The 22,289-nt window shown below is 53.9% G+C and overlaps 5 protein-coding genes across 5 annotated transcripts; 3 read left to right on the top strand and 2 right to left on the bottom strand.

Annotated features, from left to right (window-relative positions):
• Window positions 1-277: 277 nt before the first annotated feature.
• On the top strand, window positions 278-2,002 carry W97_05339 (uncharacterized protein; the record flags this gene model as incomplete). The annotated part of the gene is made up of 1 exon (XM_007783223.1): window positions 278-2,002. One exon carries the CDS (start codon window positions 278-280, stop codon window positions 2,000-2,002), a length of 1,725 nt encoding a protein of 574 aa, XP_007781413.1.
• Window positions 2,003-2,955: 953 nt separating this feature from the next.
• W97_05338 (uncharacterized protein) lies at window positions 2,956-3,771 on the top strand (the record flags this gene model as incomplete). Its single annotated transcript, XM_007783222.1, has 1 exon — window positions 2,956-3,771. The coding sequence occupies one exon, from the start codon at window positions 2,956-2,958 to the stop codon at window positions 3,769-3,771; it is 816 nt and encodes a 271-aa protein (XP_007781412.1).
• Window positions 3,772-5,514: 1,743 nt separating this feature from the next.
• Window positions 5,515-6,531, top strand: W97_05337 (uncharacterized protein; the record flags this gene model as incomplete). Its single annotated transcript, XM_007783221.1, has 1 exon — window positions 5,515-6,531. One exon carries the CDS (start codon window positions 5,515-5,517, stop codon window positions 6,529-6,531), a length of 1,017 nt encoding a protein of 338 aa, XP_007781411.1.
• An 801-nt stretch (window positions 6,532-7,332) lies between these two features.
• Window positions 7,333-7,832, bottom strand: W97_05336 (uncharacterized protein; the record flags this gene model as incomplete). The annotated part of the gene is made up of 4 exons (XM_007783220.1): window positions 7,333-7,374; window positions 7,440-7,463; window positions 7,529-7,737; window positions 7,799-7,832. 4 exons carry the CDS (start codon window positions 7,830-7,832, stop codon window positions 7,333-7,335), a joined length of 309 nt encoding a protein of 102 aa, XP_007781410.1.
• A 1,720-nt stretch (window positions 7,833-9,552) lies between these two features.
• W97_05335 (uncharacterized protein) lies at window positions 9,553-21,409 on the bottom strand (the record flags this gene model as incomplete). The annotated part of the gene is made up of 4 exons (XM_007783219.1): window positions 9,553-12,237; window positions 12,290-16,277; window positions 16,329-21,070; window positions 21,131-21,409. The coding sequence occupies 4 exons, from the start codon at window positions 21,407-21,409 to the stop codon at window positions 9,553-9,555; spliced, it is 11,694 nt and encodes a 3,897-aa protein (XP_007781409.1).
• Between the last annotated feature and the right edge of the window lie 880 nt (window positions 21,410-22,289).

The raw sequence follows: 22,289 nt of genomic DNA, 5'->3' as shown, positions 1-22,289 counted from the left end.
TATGTAGCATAACAGTCAATGGTGTTGACAGATGGTGGCCGGGAATAAAGCGGCACGATGGAAACCTTGGCCAGAGCTTGTGCGGTTGACGTTGGGCCAGACCGACGAGCGGATGTTGTGGCATCATCGAGACATTGTTCAGCGAGACTTCCCCGAATATCACTGGAAAACGCGGCAGCTATGGCTTCAATCCCTTTTCAATCGCGGTTTACCCCGTCGCTGCTACCATTGGCTTCAGCCTCGAGACTTCTAAGGTTCACGGCGCTCTCTCCACGGCATGACGACCCACTACGCGATCAAGGATGAGGAGACGGCCGAGGCGTCAGCAGGAGTGCTAGGAGGTGGGACAATTATAGAGGCATCGACAGCAGATGCGCCCGAGGACGCCTGCGAATTGAAAGAGAAGGTCGATGCTAGCCATGACGGGGAGTCGGCTTCTTCGAACAGTTCGATTACAGGAGAGCCCATGGCGCCTGCAGAACAGACAGAAGACCCAGAGAAGCTGGCGCGTATACCGTCTGGTCCTGCGTACTCAACTTTTAGCAAGAAACAGAAGCAATTCATTGTCTTCGCGGTCGCCTTCGCGGGCTTCTTCTCGCCCCTCTCGGCCAACATCTACTTCCCGGCACTGAACTCCATATCACGAGATTTAGACGTATCACGAGAGCTCGTCAATCTGACTTTGACATCCTACATGATTTTCCAAGGACTGGCGCCCACCGTCTTTGGTGACTTGGCAGACATGGCAGGCAGGAGACCCGCGTATATCATCGGGTTTGTCATATACATTGCAGCATGTATAGGGATCGCGTTGCAGACATCCTACCCAGCATTGTTCATCCTCAGATGTCTCCAAAGCACGGGAAGCAGCAGCACAATAGCATTGGCTAACGGCGTTGTTGCTGATGTCGCAACAAGCGCAGAAAGAGGCACATGGATGGGTTGGGCTCAAGCCGGGCCCATGATTGGACCGGCCATTGGACCAGTCATTGGCGGCCTCCTGGCTCAGTTCCTCGGATGGCGTTCAATTTTCTGGTTCCTCACGATACTAGTCGTCGTGTACCTAGTACCCTTCCTGATAATATTCCCCGAAACCGGCCGCAATGTTGTGGGAAATGGGTCTATCCCACCGCAAGGATGGAACTTGTCACTGATTAATTACCTCGAGTGTCGCAAGGCCGCTAAAGCAGAAGACGAACTCACACGCACGATGTCTCGAGAGCTAAACCGGCAAGCACAGGCGGAACTCGCAAAGAAGCGGAAGCTCCGCTGGCCCAACCCCTTGAACACTCTGAAAGTCATCGGCCAGAAAGATGTAGGCTTGCTTCTCCTCTACAACGCCCTAGTCTATACTGCATTCTACTGTGTCGCCTCCTCAGCGCCTTTTCTATTCGAGGAAATCTACGGCTTCAACGACCTCCAGATCGGTCTCTCCTTCTTGCCCTTCGGCTTCGGATGTCTCCTCGCGCCCATCATCGGAGGCAAGCTCCAGGACTGGAACTACCGGCGAGTCGCGAAGCAAGTTGGGATGCCCATCGACCGCAAACGCGGCGACGATCTCCGACATTTCCCGCTCGAGCGCGCGAGAATTGAGGTCGCGGTGCCCTTACTCGTCGTCGGAGATGCGGCGTTGATCTGCTATGGTTGGGTGCTAGAAGTGAACGCCTCTCTCGCCGCGCCGTCGGTCTTGCACTTCGTGATGGGCCTCACGCTCACTGGCGCGTTCAACATGATGAGCGTGATGCTGGTGGATCTCTATCCGCTATCTCCATCAACGGCAACGGCGGCGAACAATCTGGTCAGGTGCCTCATGGGTGCTGCGGGCACTGCTGTGATTATCCAGATGATCAGGGCGATGGGGAGAGGTTGGTGTTTCACGTTTGTGGCGGCTGTAGTCGCTGCTGCTAGTCCGATACTGTGGGTGCTGGTGCGGTGGGGCCCGAGGTGGAGGGAAGAGAGGAGGGTCAAGTTGGAAGAGAAGGGAGGAAGAGTTGGGAGATAGTCAGCAGCAAAGCAGATGCTGTGGGAGTCGCGGGCCGCTGAGGGCCCTCATCCGTTCACACAAGTCGCTACGCGGCTTCAAGCCGGCGTCCTCAATGTCTCATGCTGCATCTAGCGACTGTGCTGTGGACACCTCGGTGATGTGAGGTCTTCCGGACCTGGAACCGGCATCCTTGCCGCACCCTCGAAAACTCCATTCGAGACGCGGGCCCTTGCCGACAATCCACTCCAGATGGGTCATCGTTTACACGGCTAAAAGTCACCAACGTAACCTTTGCGGTATGCCTACCCTTTGCTAGCTGAACGCCAAGGATTACCATACGCTGGAGTCGTCGTACGTCTCCAAAGAGTCCCCCGTGTTACGACCGTGATTATTGGCATTTCTCGGGCACAGCACCAATGCAGCTGATGCTGTTGGTTTCTCGGGGGCAGGACGTCATCTCGTCACCTCAGGAGGCAACAGCTACCTAGGTACTTCAAGCGTGGACTGCGAGCAAAACAGCAAAACCTCATTTCTGGGAAACACCGCGATGCCGGGAATAGGTCACCCGTTGGGTGCCTTGGCAAAGTGGGTTTTTTGAGGTTTGACAGGACGGAGAATGAGAGGGAGTCGGGAAGGGGAAATGTCTTTTTTCCCTGGGCTTTCGCGGTTCGAACTCGCGCGTGATACAGAATTCATACAGATAACCGTTGATCAACAGAAGTTGACTGCGCCACTTTATCAATGGCTTCTAAGTGAGGAGATACATATTCAGGTAATAGCGGTTCTTTCGTGTTAACAGTGTGACCGTCTTCACTCAAGTTTCAAGCCTCAGGCCTCAGGCATCTCGGACAAATGTCGGCCCCGGACTTCGAAGCGCGACCTCATCTCTACGACCGCCATGGCCTTGAGCAGTGAGCACGCGTATCAAGCCTCTCGACACCAACCCATTTCCGCCCATCTCCACGCCGTAAATGCCCCTCCGACCCTTTCCACACCCCTTCCGCGTCGGCACAGACATCTGTCACATCCCACGCATCCGCCAACTCATCCTACGCGAAACGCTCCGCGCCCCCGACGCCCCTCCCACACCGACCCCCTTCTTCCGCCTCCTCAACCACATCCTCACCGCGCCTGAGCAGCGCCAGTTCTGGCGCAGATGGAAGTGCTCAGATGACATCTACACGGGCAACAACAAGAATGTGAGGATTGGGGAGGTCGCGAAATGGTTGGCGGGACGGTGGGCGGCGAAGGAGGCGGTTGTTAAGGCGTGCGGGCCTGCGAGGGTCGGATTTGGGAGGGTGCTGGTTATGGGGAGGGAGACGGGGGAGCCGTTTGCGGTGGTGTGTGATAAGTATGTCTGGAAAGAGCCGCTGGAGGATTGGGTGAGGCGGTTTGGGGGGAAGGGGATGCCTGGAGAGTTGAAGATAGCGGAGGGAGAAGGGTTTGGGGGTGCAGAGGAGGGAGAGGTCCTGGAGCAGTTTTTCAAGAGTGGGTTGGACAGGGCACCGCGCTCGTCGAGTAGAGGGGGCAAGCCGGGACCTAACGGGTCGCGTCAAGACGAATTCAGTTCCGATACCAGACAAGGCGGGGAGCAGACGCACGATACGCGACCGAAGGCGCACCTCACTATGCAGGATGTCGACTTTGATGAGCTTCACGGCCAAATCGCCAGGCTCAGCATTAGTCATGATGGCGAATATGCAACTGCGGTCTGCATAGCAGCTATTGAGCCGGCTCAGGGTGACGTGGGCGGCGAGGCTGCGGCTCGAGAAGGAGAAATACTCTGATGGTAAGACGTGGCCGCAAATGTCAGCAAGGCCCACGCTGTTCACTGGCCGCTTGGCGTTGAATGAATGGAAACGGCGCTGCTGCTGCTGCTTAATACGCATTGTAGCAGAGGAACCGTGTCTGCATAGCGCGGAAGGACCAGGGAGCTCACTCGAAGACGGAGAATTAATATGTCCGCGAGCAACAGATGTGGACTCGGGCGCTTGGCTTGAGCCAGCGCCCATCGCTTAGCGGTATCAAAACGAACGGAAACAGCTTAGAGCGAGACGATCTTGACGTTCCGCGGAGAGCAAGGCGTCAAGACCATCTATGACGCAAGTATCTGGAATGGGTTCAGAAGATCTAGACGACGGGAAGGCTCAGCGCTGCGAGCTCCCGCTGCCACCGGCTTGCCTTTCTGCATTGCCGCCAGCGCGCGTGTATTTTTATCGCCATAAAGACGCTAGATCTCGCCCAGAACGGACCCAATCCTTTTTTTGGCAGTCTTCCCTTTATCTGCAGGAGGTGGCTGCGGCGAGGTCCTTGGCAAGTCTCAAGACATGCAGGGGGGCGGCTACCGCGTCTCAATCTTCCCGCTCGACCTGTATGCAATCGGTAGCCGCTCGAGAACCAAGTCACCTAACAATCAACCAAACACAATTCGATGGAGCATACTGTGTTCTTACAATCCTGTGTCTCGTCTTGTCGAGTGGTGTTCCAGCTCACGGTGACTATGCAGGAAGGGGATCCGTACTATGCAACAGTGTCAGTCAGTAAGTCAATCGCTGCGCCGCATGCCTGCTGCGATTCGAGGCAGCAAGGCTGACGGTATGATATCGTGTGCCTGGCTAAGCCACGCTGGCTCATGCCCCACGCCCATCATGTCATCGTAGCTCCAGCACAAAGTTCTTAGAACGACATAAAGTCTCTCTATACTCCTCCATTAGACGTTCACAGTTCATTCATTCTCGCACAGGCAGCTGCTATCGCCATTCTCCTCATCATTCCCTAGATTTATTAGTACTTACCCGAACGCTCAGCTCTTGTTCCGTTGTGCGTGCGTAGACAGCGGACAAGATCTCGGTGTCAGGAACGGGGCCTGTCTGGACGAGCCGCAAGCAGCGTAACCCAAGATCAGTCCGCTTAAGCGGTCGCGAGGCAAGAACGTGTGGAGTTCATTTATCGTTTCATGGGCCGTAATGAACGAAGGAGATCATATACCTCCGGTTGATGCAGAGGCATTGCTTGGGATCGACGGCTCCATCCTTACCCAGAGCCCAGGCATAGCTCAACCTCTACGCAAGATTAGTGAAGAGGCCCTATACAGATCCACCGCTACCGGGATTCAAGAGGGCCACACGCCCTTTGACGACGCGATGGATCGAGCTACCCAATATTCTCCCCACTCTAGCTTGGCAGCAGATCCGGTCTCTATCCAATCCACTGCAACGCCTACGTCGAGAGGCTGTCCTCGTCTAGCAAGCGAAGGGAATCAACGCCAAGCGAGACCAGTTAATACTTCACCAGCATCACGTCCACCTCGAAGCGGTGCTGGCGTTGCTAAAGCCGGTCGGCTCGCCAAGAGTCGACGCAAATCCGCACCAACTATATCCGACGTGGCGCAAACAGACTCCCACCGTCCGCAGCTTGACGGGAAACGTATAGTATCTGACCCAAACGCATTTCGGTCAGCTGTCAGTGCGGCACAAGCATCACCATCGACGCCAGACAAGACGCCAATGGCGCGTATACCACAACCACACATGAGCGCGGAGCGAAGCTCACTCAAAACAACGGCTTCGCAAATAGCCTTGCAGGCTCCTATTACGAACGTTCTTAGGCCTAAGACCCACACCGAGATTATAGTCATCGATGACGATACAGATGCTCCAGGCAGCGAGCATGGCTCCACTGACTCTGCCGACGAAGACTCCGAGCCACGGCCGCAGCTACGCGAAAAACAGTCGACCTCTTCACAAGTTAGCGTAGCTGTCAAAGTACCTAACGAGATTGACGACAACATCCGCACGAGGCTTCGCAGGCCCGTTCCAGCCAAAAATGCTACCGACAGAACTGCGAAAGAGGCGGCCGTTGGTCAAGTGTATATCCTTCGAGATCCGAGCCAACCAGAGTTGCTCAAGATCGGATTCACCGATATCGAAATATCAGAGCGTTGCAAGCAGATTCGGTATAGATGTAAGATGCAGCTAGAAATCATCTACACTGACTGTCTGCCGGTGCGCAATGCACGCCGTGCTGAGGCACTGGCGCATGCGGAGCTGAGCAACTTCCAAGAACCGCCCAAATGCGTACACCATGACACACACAGAGAGTGGTTCAGAGTCACCGCGGAGGAGGCTCTGCAGGTAGTGCGGCGATGGATGAACTTCATGCAGCAAGTACCGTATGATGATGATGGAAAGCTTGCGGAGTTCTGGCTCCTGCGCATCCAGACCATGCCTCGCCCCTCGGCCACCGAGCAACCTCACGATCACGATGCACGTCATCAACGGTGGTCAGCTACTCTTGCAGCCAAACTCAAGCCCGAATCGACACCAGCACCGGAAGCGGGAAGCACAATCAGATGGTCGAACTCCGCCCAGACGGTGCTTCGTCGAGTACCCAGGGTCAAATGGATTCTGTTCGGGAAACTGCTTCTCTGGATGGCTGCTTGTTGTTTTGCGGGTTCAAAGCTCGGCAATGGGGCGCGTCAACTTCTGGAACTGTTTCCTTCGCTGCTGGCTATGACCTCGGTGCTGTTTTTCGAGCTAGCCGTATAGAACGTACGTTGGTTTTGCCGTGGGAGGCGCCCGGTTTCGCGTCAGTCACCAGGGTGACAGAGGTCTCCAGGCTCCGAAATCACCGAAATCACCGAAATCTTACAACTTCATCAAGTCCATCAGCCTTCCTGGCGCATAGCCCTTATCGCCTCCAGTAGTGCCTGCAACAGCCTCACAGGGTCATAAACGTGCCCTTTCACCTGTGCCTCTCGCCCAGCTGTATTATCGTATTTGGCGGAGAAACGTCCAACGAATGGTCAATGCAGTGGTTTACTAGTCAGCCATAGGCTCATCGAATTGTGGACGCGGCGCATCATTTCCTCACGCGTTTGTCGTTGATGTCACGCCCTGAAGACGGCGGTTGACGTCCAGCAGCCCCGTTCCACATGGGAGGCTTCGTTCAGTTCAAGAGGAGTCAGATGGCGTACTTCCGGACGCCGATGAGCTTACAAGTGCGTATGATTTAAGGCGCTCTTATAATCATTAGCATGTTTTTGTCTATAGCTCACAGGGTAAGATCGTTTGTAAGTGCATGGTAGTTCGCACAGCTCTTTCCTTCAATTCTGCAAGGATCTCTAGTCTCGTCGTGCAATTTTATCTTCGATTTCGCGGTTTCAAAGATACAATGAGTGTGTTTGAGCGTATTGCTCGTACAGATGTGAAACCACAAAGCATATAAGGAGTGAAAATGAACAAAAAGTCAGCGTCCGGCTATCCGGTCGATTACCGTTCATATTATCAATCTGACGCTCCTCATGACTTTTCCACTCCGCCACCACCCCTAGAATAGCGTCAAACCGTCTAGGGCTTCTTGCATTCACTCTTGTCGCACCTCTTTCCATCCTGTGCAAAAAACTTAGTTTTAGAAACCCAAGAAACCGCCAACTCCTCACGGGTGGTCCACATACCTTGCACTTGTTATCGCATTTTCCCTGTCAACGTTAGTACAAAGCTCGTCCAGCTGGCTCACTAGAGAGAGTCTACGGGGGAATCTTACACAATGGTCGTTGTCTTTGTAGGTATCGCAGCATTTGCCGTTCCTGCCTCCGCACCATTGCTTGTACTTGTTGTTCTTCCTGGGACCGCAGTCGAAGCATTGGCCGTAGCCTTTCTCGGAATCGGAAAAGCAGGACTTTCCCTTGTCCGAGCACCATGATTTGCAGTCGCTGCTGCCGGAGCTACCAGGGTTGGCCGAAGTGGCGGCAACTGCGTAATTAAGTTAAAGCTGATGGTTGAAACGAATTGGGGTCATGCATTCAGGACTTACTGAAGAGCAACAAGGGAAGGAAGATGGTTCTCATTGTGAATGGTTGATGGTGTAGAGTCTGTTATGCGTTTGAAGTGAGATGTTTGCGGATGGGATACTGAGTAATGGGCGTGGGTCTATGGCATCTTTATATCTTGATCAAGCCCATGGACACGGGGTTGCTGGCATCATCATCATCATCATCCAAGCCCTATCTCCGAGAAGGATATCGCGGTGCAGGAAGCCACTGTCATCTGATGATGAATGTTCGTCCATGTACAGTTCTGTGATCCAGCATCTGCTGTCAGCCAGCATGAGCTACCAGCCCGTTCACGTTCGATCCGGAAGTCTCAGAAGTCTGAAAGGGGACACAATGGTGACGACTCTCACGCAGACGTGTGGTATATCGGCGGACGGCTGCGGGTATATACCTTGTAGACTCGCTTCTCTTGGAGGCCTTACGGATTCGAGCTGCAGCAATGAAACTAGAAGGACCGAATCTTACTCTAATCGTTCCGTGTCGGCTCCTGAACATTGACCAAGCGCCAACTAAGCATAAGTTGGTGCAGATGGGAGTACGACATGAGTGTCGATCTGGAGCCGTGAAGCGGAGCCGCAGAGAAAGGGACCTGTTGTCCTTTGTATGTGCTTCGAACCCGTCTACACCATGTCATTTTATGAGAGGCGTCCAGCTCGATCGCAACAAAATTCCACGATACAGCCAGAGAATTGACCGAACATCGCAAGGAACACCCTAAGCTGAGGCTGCCAGTATGTAACCTCCAGAACGCCAACCGAGCCTCTCCACGATTCCCCAGGCGGATCTGCAGCAGATCCGGAACGCGCGACCAATGCACAACGGCGCATAGAAGCGATGACCAGCTCAGCAAGAGGCCAATATGCATTTCCCGCCATCGTACAATGGACAATTCCAGAATACTATGCGCTCGGGCGGTCCATCCCTGCGGCATCGCCTGCGCGTCAGCTCCAGCCACCCGATAGGATTGCCTCAGGGATGCGCTCCCCAGACCCGGATTCCAGGCACATGCAAGTTTGAAGGTGGGAAAACGGCCTGGCTGTGCGAGCACCGGCGCTCCTTCGATGGGCTCCTCGGATTCAAAGCTACCCGGAAGATGTGTGACCCCTCTTGGTATGTACGACTCCTGGGCCTGGGGAAAGGTCACGAACCCTCTGGACAGCCCTTGATCTTTGCATTGGAGTATCAAGAGAACGCCAGCTATTGGTACAGGTAGGGCTTTACGTGCAAATACTCTTTATGAAGACTTTGCATGAAACGGTGGAGGCTAATTTTGGTTATGCTGCACTCCATCCCCGCGAGGCTCGGCTGCTGTGACACGCTTCTGCATACTTCCACTCTCTTTGTAATTCAGATTGGTTACTCGAGGGACCATCAAGGCCGTGGAAGGCTTTGATCTCGGCACCTGGACAGCACGAACATCACATCGTCTAATATCGTCTGACGGCGAACAATCTGCATCCTGCGGCTCAGTATGGGTCTGTCTGATGTAAGAAATGTGGAGCGCTCGATTTACCGTTATGGCAACGAGCGACAAGGTCAAAGCCGAACGCGCATGGAAAGTTTTATCTAGCAGCCCCTACAAGTATCACTTCCATACTTGGTACACACTGTGATTGGAACAGAGACCGTGGATTCAGCTATCAGCCTATTATTCCTGCTCACCCAGGACCTATAACCAAGCCACAAACTCCGCTACACAAGGAAATCTAAATGCAAAGCCAACTACCACGCGACCCTAGCCCGAAGTCTGGGCCTTCCACAAATCCCGAAGGTAAACACTATCGACAGGTGGACAATCAGCGCTCTCTCCAATGAGCTTCAACGCCGCGTCAGTCTTGCTCCGATCAAGCGCAAACATGACGTGGCCGGCACTGAGATATCCCTTCAAGACCGCCCAACTCAACTGCTCCTCAGCTTTTGCGCCATCGGACTGCGCCGCGAGCCAGTCCGTAAGCGGGACCGCCCTCCCCTCTCCCTTGTCCGGTCGGATTTGCCCAATCACGGCCGGAAGATCTTGCAACCTGAGTGGCTGGGTGTTCCCGATGTGGAAAACGGCAAGATCTTTCGTCGCGACCTCGTCGCGCGTCATGAGGCTGTGTAATGTCGTGCAGAGGTAATCGACGGGAATGAAGTCGATTGCCCATGATGGCTCACCAAGCCCCACTTGCGGAACCAGGCCTGTATCGATCATGCCAAGGATCATTTGACCGACGAAACCGTCGCCTGACCCTGGCACTTGAGAATTGCTGTTGGCGGTGACCGCAGAAGACCTATAGATAGAAACCGGAAAGCCTCGTGCGGATGCTTGGCTGAGGACCTTCTCAGCGACCCACCGCGTCTTGAAATAGCCGTGTTCGTGGGTTGCTGGTGGTGCGAAATGCGTAGCGTCTTCCTCCAAAGTGCTGATCGATTTACGAGAGAGCCTCGAAGCGGACCAAGACTGCAGATGAGGAACGCTCCATGTGGAGAGATAGTGAATCTCTGTCAGTTGTTTGCCAAGTCCGGCAAGCTCAACGAGGTCGAACACAGCGGAGACGTTGGGTTGCTTCAGATCCCGGTAAGATTTGAGAAGACTGACGTGCCCGCCCAGATGATAGACCGCTTGGATTGACTGACCCAACGTTTCGAATTCAGAGCCGGACAATCCGAAACGCGGCTGATCCAGTGCGCCGGGGACATAACGAATGCGCGAAGCTAATGCCTTTTTGTTCGAGTCATTGAGTATCTCGTAAGCCTCTAGCTTCTCGATGAGGTCTGATTCTGAAAGTCGCGTACTCGAGCCGAGGACGTAAATAGTCATTGTGCTTTCTTTGGAAGCAAGTATGGTGGCCAGTAGATGGATTCCAATAAAGGACTCCACTCCAGTAATCAGGATGGACTGCAGATCTGCCCGCACAACAGGCTGTGCGCCTTGTTGTGGCGAGTAACGCCCAACGGTTGGTAGAGCAGCTTCCTTGGTCCAGTCCACGGCACTCTCGTCAGCGGCTATGGATGAAGAAGATGACTTGCCTCCATTCGCGATGTAAGCGCAAATGCCGGCAGCAGTTGGATCTTTGAGCAGTTGGGGAAGCGGCGGTGCAATCTTGAAGGCGCGCTTCAGTCGAGATTGGAGTCGAAGCAGGAGTAAACTGTTCCCTCCGATGGCGAAGAAGTTGTCCAATAGTCCCACCTCACGATCCTGACCCAAGACGTCCTTGATAAGTTGGATAACTTTTCCTTCGCGTGCTCCTAGACCTGCGTCCGTACCTGGAGCAGCAGTGGTAGAATTTCCTTGAGGGTTGGTTCCAGGATAGATCAGATTAAGCTTGCGTTTATGGAGGTTCTGGAGATCGACTTTGCCGCCAATGGTGACAGGCAAACCTTCCAGAAACTGGTAGCCGCTGGGAAGCATGTAGACATTGAGATGCTTTCCAATTCGTTCGTGAAGAGCCGTGGCATAGACGTGTTGCAATGCCGTACTGATGGGATTTTTGGTGACTAGGAAGGCAACAAGTTGACGATCGTCTGTGATGCTAGAACTCTCTTCTGAATTCCGTGCGATCACAGACACATCGACGAGTCCTTGTTCCTCGATGGAGGACTCTCGGTATAGGCGTTGTTCCACTTCGCCCAGATCAACGCGGAAGCCTCTAAGCTTGATCTGCTTGTCTCCTGCGATACGACCATGGAACTCGAGCTGCGCGTCAGTCCGGAACCTTCCCTTGTCTCCAGTCCTGAACATCCTGGTCCATCCTCTTTCTCGGTCCGCATCAGAACAGAATGGATCATGAAGGAAAGAGTTCGCGTTGTTGGCAGGTCTGTTGAGATATCCAGCGCCAACCTGCGCTCCCCCGACGACGATCTCACCAACCATACCAACTGGAAGCGGGTTCAAGCGGGAGTCGACGATGTAATGCCGGCAATTGGCCATTGGGAATCCAATCGGGATGCTGATGGCGTTCTCGTCCGGATAATTAGTTTTGTGGATAGTCGTCTGCACTACTAGCTCGCTAGGACTCCACGTGTTGTACAATACAGCAGGCGTACCGAGGTCGTAGAAAGCGCGTGCGATTCTAACTGGAAGACGTTCGCCGGCAAAGTATGCCACCCTGTAGGAGCTGCATTGCTGAAGAGCTTGGTTGTTGTGTTCCAGCAAGAGGGCAAACTGCGTTGGCGTAAAGTATGTGACAGAAACGGATGTGCGGCGCATGAAGTCGGCCAGAGCTGCTGGATCTTTTCTTGTTTCTGATGAAGCAATGCATACCGTAGCGCCAGCAGTTAAAGCAGAAAAGATTTGAACAACAGAAAGATCGAAACAAATGGAAGACTGATGAAGAAATTTGTCCTGGTGGGTGAAGCGATAGTCGTTCTGCAACGTACTCAGCATCTGCTGGGTGTTTGATTGTGTGAGGACGACGCCTTTAGGTTTCCCCGTGCTGCCCTGCGAGTGGAAAATGTCAGCATCCATTTGGTTCAAGGGCTAAATGTCTTACCGAAGTGTAGATCATATAGAAGGGATCTTGGGGGCAGTGAGTCTGACCTGCAGCCATTTTTCCGGACGCAGTAGTACAATCTGCGATTTTGAGCAACCGAGTGCTGTTGCCGGATTTCTGGACAATTTCTCCACCTAGTTGTGCCATCTCTTGACCTGCCAACAGGACACGGGCGTTCGAGTCGGTGACCATAAACGAAAGCCGCTCAACAGCAAAGCTAGGATCCAGAGCCACATAGGCGCAACGGGCAAGTAGAGCTCCGAGCATACCGCAAACTGCTTCGACGCCTGGCTGAGCAAGTACGGCGATGCGTGCTCCAGAAACAGCGCCCGCTTCTTGCAGGGAGTATCCAATCTTTCGCGCCTTGTCTACCAAATCACCGTAAGTGATTCTGGCGCCGTCTGAGGTTTCAAGGGCAATGGCTTGGGGACTAGTGTCAGCCTGCTGGAAGATTCGATCTAGAACGGACTTGTCGTCCCACTTGTTGGCCGTGTGTTCGAGGTTCCAGTAGTTGGTCTTGAGATGTGCGAGTTCTTTGGGCCCACACATCTTGATCTCCTCGATAGGCTGCCGGTGGTCCTTGATACAGCTGCTCATGAAGGTCAGGAAGTTGTCGGTAAAGCGTTCCATATCAGCATGGCTGTAAAGGGCGGTGGAATATTCAACGCGGAGATTCAGTCCATCAGAGTCTTCGAGAGCTTCCACTGCTATTTCGCAGGCCGTTGGGATATCGTCGGACGTGATGTTGACAATGTCGAAGTCTTTGGTATGGAATAATGGCATTTCTCCGTGAACCTGGTAGTTGATAGCGATCTGCGAGACAGGGAGATGTGACTGCGTCTTCTCCGCCTGGATTGTATCTACGATCGTCTCAAAAGGCACATCCTTGTGGGACAGAGCCTCAAGGACGCGGTTCTTCGAGGCTCCTAGCAGTTGGTCAAAGCTTGAATCGCATTCATCTTGGCAGCGGATGGGGACCATGTTGACGTAGAATCCCGTGACGTCTTCAACGTCCAGATGCGGACGACTGCCATCGACCATAAGGATGGTGAGATCGTTGTCCTCGGTGTAGCGGTGATAGAACGCGCGGAATGCCGCAAGAAGGAAATGGAATGGAGTTGCGTTTGACTGCGCGCAAACACGCTTCATGCGGTTCAGAAGTCCGAGTCCGAGTTGAGTCTTGTGGATAGCCCTGTCCAGGTCGCCATGTGCCGGCCTATCGCGCTTGGCAAAAGGTAGAAGCTTGCAAGCGCTGGGGGCTCCTGACATGACTTGTTTCCAGAAAGCGATCTCGGGTTGGAAAGCAGGCGACGCCAAGCGAGCGTTATGCCATACAGTGAAGTCCGCGTAACTGATTTGAGGTCTCGGCACAGCAGAAAGATCCTTACGCTCCCGGATCGCATCGTAGAGCACCACGAGACGGTCTATCCAGGGCTTCGTGGAGCCGCGATCAACGGAGATATGGTGCATCACGTTGACGATAGCGTAAGCCTCGCGGCCCAACTTGACTAGCGCTGCTTTGAAAATCTCTCCGTTCTCGATATCAAGTTCGATACTCTTCGTATGGGCAACGAGGGCTTCGAGCGCCTTTTCCGGGACAGCTTCCGCTGACAGATCCTTGAAGCCTAATTCGAACTGGAAGTCGTTGAGCACTTCTTGCTCCGCAAAGTCGTCTCCTTCAAAGTAGGCCGTGTGAAGGATTGCGTCCTGCTGAATCATCTCTCGGTACGCCTCGCGAAGAGCGGGAACATCTGGTACGCCCTTCAGGTGGAAGGTGATAGGCAGGTTCAACAAGGACTTGTCTTCCGCAAGGTTGTGCGTCCACCATAGCCGGCTTTGGAAGGTTGACAGCGGGATTGGCTTCGATATGTCTGCCTTCGGAATCTCTCCAGTTGATGTATGCGCGACTTCTTGACTCTCCTTCGTTTTCTCCGACTGGTCGGCCGCATGGGCATCGGCGTTGTCCTTCTTGGCAATCTTCTTGTCGGTTGCAATCATGCCTGCAACTTTGCTGACCAACGAGGCAATTGATTTCGCACCCAGGACGTCGAAAAGGGCCACATCCACGCCGACGGCTTTCCGAAACCATTTGCGGAACTCAACGGCCACGATAGAATCAAGGCCATAAGCAGAGAGTGAGTTGCCCGGCTCGATAATGTCGACGGGGACGGCTAGAATAGCGGCGATCTTTTTCACGAAAGCTTCAAGGAAAATCGGAATCTTCTCTTCGAGCGTAGTAGCTGTCTCAAGCAGGGCCATGAGGTTTTGGCCACCTTGAGCCGCGTCTGCGGCGGTGCTATAGTCGTGATTGGCATAAAGGTTTCGGTGGAGCGGCTTTGTCGCCCAGTGAAGGTCCTTTCGGGAAAGATTGAGGCCGGTGATGATCTGGTGCATGTCGACGCCGCGCTCGGAAACCGTCAATGATGAATCGGACTTCACCGCCTCTTCAAGCAGATAAAGAAGTTCTTCCTCGTTCACGAGATCCATGCCAGTCCGCTCCATGACCTTCTGTAGAGCTAGATCCTCGGAGACAACTCCAACTCCGGTGATGGCGCCCACATTCATGGTTGTGGCAGCAAGGCCACGCTCACGGCGGTAACGCATCAGCGAGTCGAGGTAGTTGTTGGCAGCCGAGTAGTTGGCTTGCGCCTTGGAACCGATAATGCCGGAGACGGAGGAGAAGCAGACAAAAAAGTCGAGAGAGGTCTGTAGAGTGGCCTGGTGGAGATTCCAAGTGCCTTTGACTTTAGGTTGTATGCAAGTCTGCCACTGTTTAAATGTCATTGTGCTCAACGGGGCATCCTGCAGGACCATGGCAGCTTGGAAGATACCAGCGAGCTCGCCACCGACTGACTGGATGCAGCGTTCCACGTCGGCATAGCTTGATACGTCTCCACGGTACACCGTAGCTCGTACGCCTCGAGCCTCGAGCCACTCCACCGTTGTCTTAGCTTCCGGACGATCGGACCCTGATCGGGATAGGAACACCAGGTTCTTCGCTCCTCTTCGAACCATCCATTCTGCCAAAGTACGGCCCAGGCCACCGAGACCACCGACGAGCAGGTACGCCTTCGTCGAGCTGAAGATGGGAGAGCCGCGGTAGCTGGCCGGAAGCACTGGCACAACATCGTCCTTGTGCGGGACAAGGACGACTTTGCCGGTGTGCTTACCCATCTGCAACAGTCGGAATCCACTCTGAACGTCAGCGTAGGAGACCTCCTTGATCTCCGGCGGCGTAATCTCTCCCTTGTGGACCAGCTCGCAGCACTCCTTGAAAATCCGGGCTCCGAGTGGCTTGTTGAGTTCGAAAATGGTGATAAGGTCGACGCACGCGAATAGTACGCTCTTCGCGAAGGCGCGCATGCCTAGATTGGTATTCTCGTGAATATCCCTCTTTCCGATCTCAATGAAGCGACCGAATGGTGCCACGCAACTCCAGCCCGCGTGGAGCAACTTGCCAGCCAAGCTGTTCAAGACCACATCCGCGCCTTTGCCGTTTGTCGCCTTCATGACGCCATCTACGAAGGTATCGTCTCGGGAAGAGAAGATGCAGTCGTCCGTCAGGCCGTATTTGGTTTTGAGTGCGTCACGCTTGGCCTGTGAGCCCACAGTTGCAAACACTTGCGCACCAGCGCGATGAGCGATCTGAATCGCCATCTGTCCGACACCTCCCATGGCTCCGTGGATTAGGACGGTCTCTCCTGGTTGTATCCGAGCGACCTCTACAAGTGCGTAGTAGGCCGTGGTGAGAATGCAAGGAAGAGCGGCAGCGGCAGCGTATGACATTGACGCTGGCAGCTTGTCGCATAGTGATGCAGGATTGCGAACGATGGCACGATGGGCGCCCTGACCGGGCCTCCAAGCAACCACGCGGTCACCGATCTGAAAATCGCGTGGATTGACCTTGGAGCCAACACGGATCACCGAGCCGGCGCACTCATCTCCAAGCCTGTAGTCTTCGATAATGCCCATAGAGGCAGCGATATCCCTGAACAATCTTAGTTAGCGTTACCTGTCAATCAGCCTTCGGTCGCCATACCTGAAGTTTATAGCTGAAGCCTTAGTTTCGATCTCAACCTCGTCCTCGGCAAGATCGCTATCAATAATTTCCTCGTCTTCTCCAAAGTACAGCGTCTCAAGGAGACCAATCTTTCCGATCTTAAGCGCAAGCGGACGCTTTTCACCGAATTTTTCTGACCGGGGCTCGCAGCTAACGCCATTGCGCAGTTTCGAATTGAGCGTGTCATCGGCCTCGACTCTGGGAATGTAGATGCAGCCGTTTCGTTCGGTGAGTTCGTCTTCCTCGAAGCGCGGATCCAGGGCATGCAGAATGCGGTTTGCGACGAAACCGCCTTGCATGTTCTTGTCGAGGTCCATAGTGACAAGGCGCAACTGGTCGTTCTCACTGCGGGCAGCTCTAGCAAGTCCGATAATCATGGCATCGTCCGGATTGTTCGACTCCATGGTGGCGCCCTGGGTGATCCACAGAACGTTCAACGCGGCTTCGGCCAGCAGGTTTTGCATGCCTTGGTACGTGGCTACATTGTCGATGCTCTCGGCAAGGTTTGACAGCACGACGATATTCTTGAATGGCGGGGCCTGCTTCGAGAGAGCGGGCAATGTCGTCGTGGAGACGGGACCGCTGTTGCCACATCGGAGACCGGCAAGGATGGAGCTTGCAGATTCAGATGTACCGCCAGGAAGGACAACTGTTAGACCGCCGAGCGGAGCGGACTCTTCACCCTTCTTCTGCCATGCGCTAATCTTCCCTGATGTGAAGACCTCAGCCAACTGCTCAGTGGCGACAGCTTGAACCTCTGAGATGATGTGTCCTTCTGCCTTCAGCAGAGTAGCCACGTCAATCTCAACATTCTCGCTCAGAACCACCAAATCGTACTCTCCGTCTTTTGGCTCGCAGATCTTGACCAATCCCGGCCGTGTCTCTATCAGCTGGTCGAATTCTTCACCCAGCGGCTTCGCAAAGCTGAATACGTCCATGCTTCCGAAGCGGCGGCGTTCGTGTTTGGTGCCGCCGAGGGTATGAAGAACATCTGCAGTACTCTCTGGGCTTGACGTGAGGTGAAGGATCTTGCTGTTTGGGTATTGATGAGCGAAGAGATCTACGGCGTTGCTCAGGCTGTCGATGGCAGGGGTTTGTGTGTTGGATCCAAGTAGACTGAAGCACGGTTGCCAGCGCTGTCGGAAGTATAGGGAGCGCTTTGACTTCCCCTCCTCATCCTTTCCAAGTGAAGTAACCTGCAGGCCCTGGATCTCCATCAATAGTTTGTTGTCTTCCTCGGAGTGAAGTAGCATATCATTGAAAGCGACTCTGGCGCTTGGAAGTTTAGTTAAAGAAGTAACCTTCATCTTTCGATCCTCGAATGGGGAGCCGTTGGCCAGTAACCCGGAAAGTTTGAGGCAGCGGATATAAGTAGGCACGAACGGTTCATCGAGAGGGCGGCCCAGTCTCGACTCAATGGCGGTAAATACCACGTGGAATACGGAGTCGAGAACAGTAGGATGTAGGATAGTAGCATCGTAAGGCTCACTGGTTCCAACATTGAGCGGGCGATAAGTTAAAGGAGCCATGCAAAATCCCGGCCCACTTTCCAAGTCTCCGTATAGCAGTCGGAAGTTTTCGCCATACTGCAGTCCAATACTAGCAAGGTGGCGATAGAAGGAATTATGGCCGACACATCGGGTAGTTGCTCTTCTTAGATGATCGGGACTAGGATATGCTGTAAGTGTTTTAACTTCGGCCGGCGATCCCTTCTCGATCGAAACGAGGCCGTGGCAATGCTCCGTGCACCGCTCACCACTCTCATCATAGGACGAAATAACAAATTCGTAGGTGTCGTCTGATCGGCTCTTAGAAGATATCCGGGATGGTTGGACCTCGAGTAGGATCTCACTTCCGACATCAGTATCGCTGACCGTCAGCGCAGATTTGATAACGACGTCTTCGAGCACAATAGCCTTTATCTCGGACGTCGCTTGATCACTCAGACGCACGATGGCTTCGATAGCCATACAGACGTAACCGGCACCCGGGAAGATAACTTTGCCGTCAACGACATGCTCAGTAAGCCATGGAAGTTCGCTTTGGCGGAGATAGTTGCGCCAGCGCGGGTGTCTCGCTACGGAACCAGGTACAGGAGCGCCGAGGATTGAATGACGGTATTTCCGTAGACGATGGTCCTTGATGGCTCTGGTCTCAGCCCAATAGCGAGTGCCGTGATCCCAAGCATACGTAGGGATATCGTTCAACTTCACACTCTCTGAAGTGCCAGCCGGGACACCTAGTTCAGTGATAAAGTGGTCTCGGTTGACAGCCGCCAGATCCACAGGATAACCTAGGGAGAACAGCTGGCCTGCGGCGGTAAGAAGCCCGTTGAAGTCGGGTATGCCTCGTGTCAGCGATGCAATATATGGAATCTCCAGTCTCAGAGATTGAGCGATCTGACGAGCCGGCCCTTTGAGGGCGGGATGGGGGCCAATCTCGACCAGAATGTCGATGTTCTGCCTGTCCTCCTCATCCAGAAGGATTCCTGTCAGAGCATCAGAAAATCGGACCGCGCCTGTCATGTTCCTGGCCCAGTAGCTATCGCCCATGTTCGGAGAATCTGCGACACGAGCGGTGACACTGGAAACCATGAGACATGTTGGCGGCTGAGTGATGAACCCTGAGCACGTTTTGAGAGCCTCCTGATACGCAGGGGCCAGCGGGTTCATATGGTGGGAGTGGAAGGCTTGGGCAACTTGAAGCTGTCGCGCAAAAACCTTTCTTGCCGTAAGCGTCTGCTTGAGCTCCAGAATGGCATCCTCATCGCCGGATAAGGTCATAGTGGAGGGACTGTTGACTGCGGCTATGCAAGCGCGGCCCTTGTAAGGTTCAAGCTCGACAAGGGCCTCGGCTTCCGTAAGACCAACCGCCATCATCGCTCCGGGAGTCGCTGAAGCATTTTTGGATCCACTGGACATATACAGGCCTCTGTAATACGCGGCGATCATTGCGTTCTCGAAAGAGAGAATGCCTGCGGCATAAGCTGCAGCCATTTCACCCGACGAGTGACCTACACACGCAGAGCAGTTAATGCCCCACTGGGTGAGCAAGCTCAGGATAGCCAGCTGCAAAGCGGTACAGATGGGCTGAGAGAACAGAGTCTCCCCCAGCCGGCAGTCGTCTTTCGAGCGCATAAGCTCCTCGACGACAGACCACTCCGGACGGTCTGGAAGACTCTGAAGTACCTGGTCGCATCGCTCAAGAGTCTGCCGGAAAAGAGGTGACTGCTGGATGAGCTGCCGTCCCATAGCGAACCATTGGCCACCTTGTCCGGTGAAAACAAAGCCAAGTCGTGGCTGACTTTTGCTTGCACCGGTCCAATTGGCAATGGGTTGAGGTGAGGCAAGATCACTGACCAACTCTTCGTGGTCTTTTCCGATTGCAAACGAGCGCTGTGCATGCATCGAACGGCGCACACTCAGACTGTGGGCAAAGTCCGGGATCTCCACGCTCGGATGGGTGTTGAGGTATTCGATGAGTCTGGCGTTGAGCAATTTGCCTGCCCTATCAGAGTGCGAGGTCAACGGAACCAGATAGGGTCTTGACGATGGCATGCTAGCCAGGCGCTCCGGAAGTGGCGCAGAGACAGACGGGCGTGCTGGCGACTGATAATCCTCGAGCACGGCGTGTGCATTCGTTCCTCCGTAGCCGAAAGAGTTTATGCTTGCCCGACGAATGCCATCCTTGCCAGGTTGCCAGACTTGAAGCTGCTCAGGAACCTGGAGTTTCCATTCACTGAACTTGATAGCGGGATTGGGATTCTTGAAGAGCATGTTAGGGGGGATTTGACCATGTTCGAGAGCCATAGTTGTCTTGATAATCGCGGCAAGGCCGGAAGCACCTTCGAGATGACCGATGTTTGTTTTGACGGAACCGACATGTAGGGGCTGCTCCCTGTTGGGAGCGAAGACCGCTCCAATAGCCCGCGTCTCCTGCGGATCACCTGCCTTGGTGCCGGTGCCGTGAGCTTCGAAGTATTGAGTATCGCACGGATCGAGCCCGGCGTTCTTGTATGTGGCTCTGATAAGAGCCTCTTGAGCATCAGAGTTAGGATACGTGATACCTTGTTTCCGACCGTCATGGTTCACAGCGGTAGCTCGAATGACAGCTCGGATCCGATCGCCGTTCATCTCGGCTTCGCTGCGACGTTTCAGGACGGCGGCGCAGATACCTTCTCCACGGACATAGCCGGAGCCATCCGCGTCGAAGGCGCGGCATCGTCCATCGGTGGAGAGCATGCCCAAGTCGGTCATGGTAATGAAAATGTTCGGGTCGAAATGGAGGGCCGATCCGACAACTATCGATATGTCGGCCTCTTGGTTGGCAAGAGACTGGTTGCCAAGATGGAAGCAAACCAGCGAGGATGAGCAAGCCGTATCAATAGTGACGCTGGCGCCGTGGAGGTTGTAAAAGTACGAAATACGGTTGGACAGAATCGCGTTGCCGGTGCCTGTGACCGTGTATTTTGGGTAGTAAGCCAAGTCCTTGACCGTCATCTTGTCGTAGTCGTTCGTGAATGAACCACAGAAGACCGAAGTTTGGCTTCCGTTTATCGATTCCAAAGAAATACCAGCGTCCTCAAGTGCCTCATACACAACTTCCAGAAGAAGTCGCTGCTGGGGATCCATCGCCTCAGCTTCCTTGCCGGAAATGCCGAAGAAACCGGGATCAAAATCTCCCAGGTTTTGATTGAGGAAGTAACCATACTTCGCATTGGTCTACACAAAGTCAGAAGGCTTCAAGTCAGGGGGTGTAGAGTCACAAAGGAGGCTGCTTACAGTTCCCTTGTTAGTACCGTCCTTGTGATAGAAGTTATCCACAAGGAACCGGTCCTCGGGCATCTTCTTCTGCAAATCCTTCTGGGCAATTATGTTGTCCCATAGCTGACTCGGACTATCAGCGCCAGGCACGCGACAGGCCAAGCCTACGATGACGGATGGGTCATCTCTTGGCGGCGCCGTGCTGGCAGAACTGAGAGTTCCATCATCGAGCAAGCTGGACTGGTAAGAGCTCGGCTCTCCGAGAGTGCTAGCGCTAGCTGACTGTGAGTTGGACATCGCGCCGAGCTGTCAAATTCGAGATGGGTGAAGGACAGATCAGTGGGTTGAAAGAGCACGCTGTTTTCAAGCGATTGTCAGATGAGCGTTGAAGTTGAAGATGGTCTCCATGGACGAAATATAACCAGGCGGTAGTTGGCCTTGCACTGTGGCTCATGGCCGCAAGCCATGACGGACAGGAGGCGATCATGGTACCGCCGCACATTGGATCTGATAGATCGGCAGTTGTTGAGACTACGGAGACGGAGATGGGAACGGACGGGACAGGGAGAGTAGAGGCACGGTGATCCATAGCAAAAGGACAGAAGGGAAGCCGCCAGCAGAGGCGACGGAGGCCACAGTGCCTATTGTGTGCCTCCGCAACCAGACGGAGCAGTGAGCGGCCAGAGGTATTGAGATTACAAATGGCTGATTTACGTAGTAACCCAACACTGATTGACAGCCGTTTGGCTGACCCTTAGTCAGATAGAATAACGCTGTACTGAGGTCGCTACAGTCCCAGTACTGAGATCGTATTGGGTGTGCTGTGGTAATGCCGTCAAGGAGTTGACCGGAGGTGCAAAACGGGGAAGCAAGTCACGTAATCTAAATAAGACCATATTGTACACAAGTAAATTACTATACGATAAATCAAGTTAGCTGGTTAGCAAGCCGCCCGCGAAATCATGACACGTGGGGAGATAGCAGCTCATGTAACCGTAGAAGATGTTGCATTGATGCGATGCATCCGCGCAGCTCTGCCTCTGGTATGGCAAGTGTATGAACCAACTACCCTGATACATCGTGACTCACAAGCAGAGTGGAAGCCCAATATCATTGCAGTCACGTGACTTTTATTTCCGCACGCTTTGCAACACTCACCTACCTACCCGAAATCATG

The sequence above is a fragment of the Coniosporium apollinis genome, assembly GCF_000281105.1.
Source record: "Coniosporium apollinis CBS 100218 chromosome Unknown supercont1.25, whole genome shotgun sequence".
In the NCBI taxonomy this organism is placed as follows: Eukaryota; Fungi; Ascomycota; class Dothideomycetes; genus Coniosporium; species Coniosporium apollinis.
This window is presented reverse-complemented; position numbering and strand designations above follow the sequence as displayed.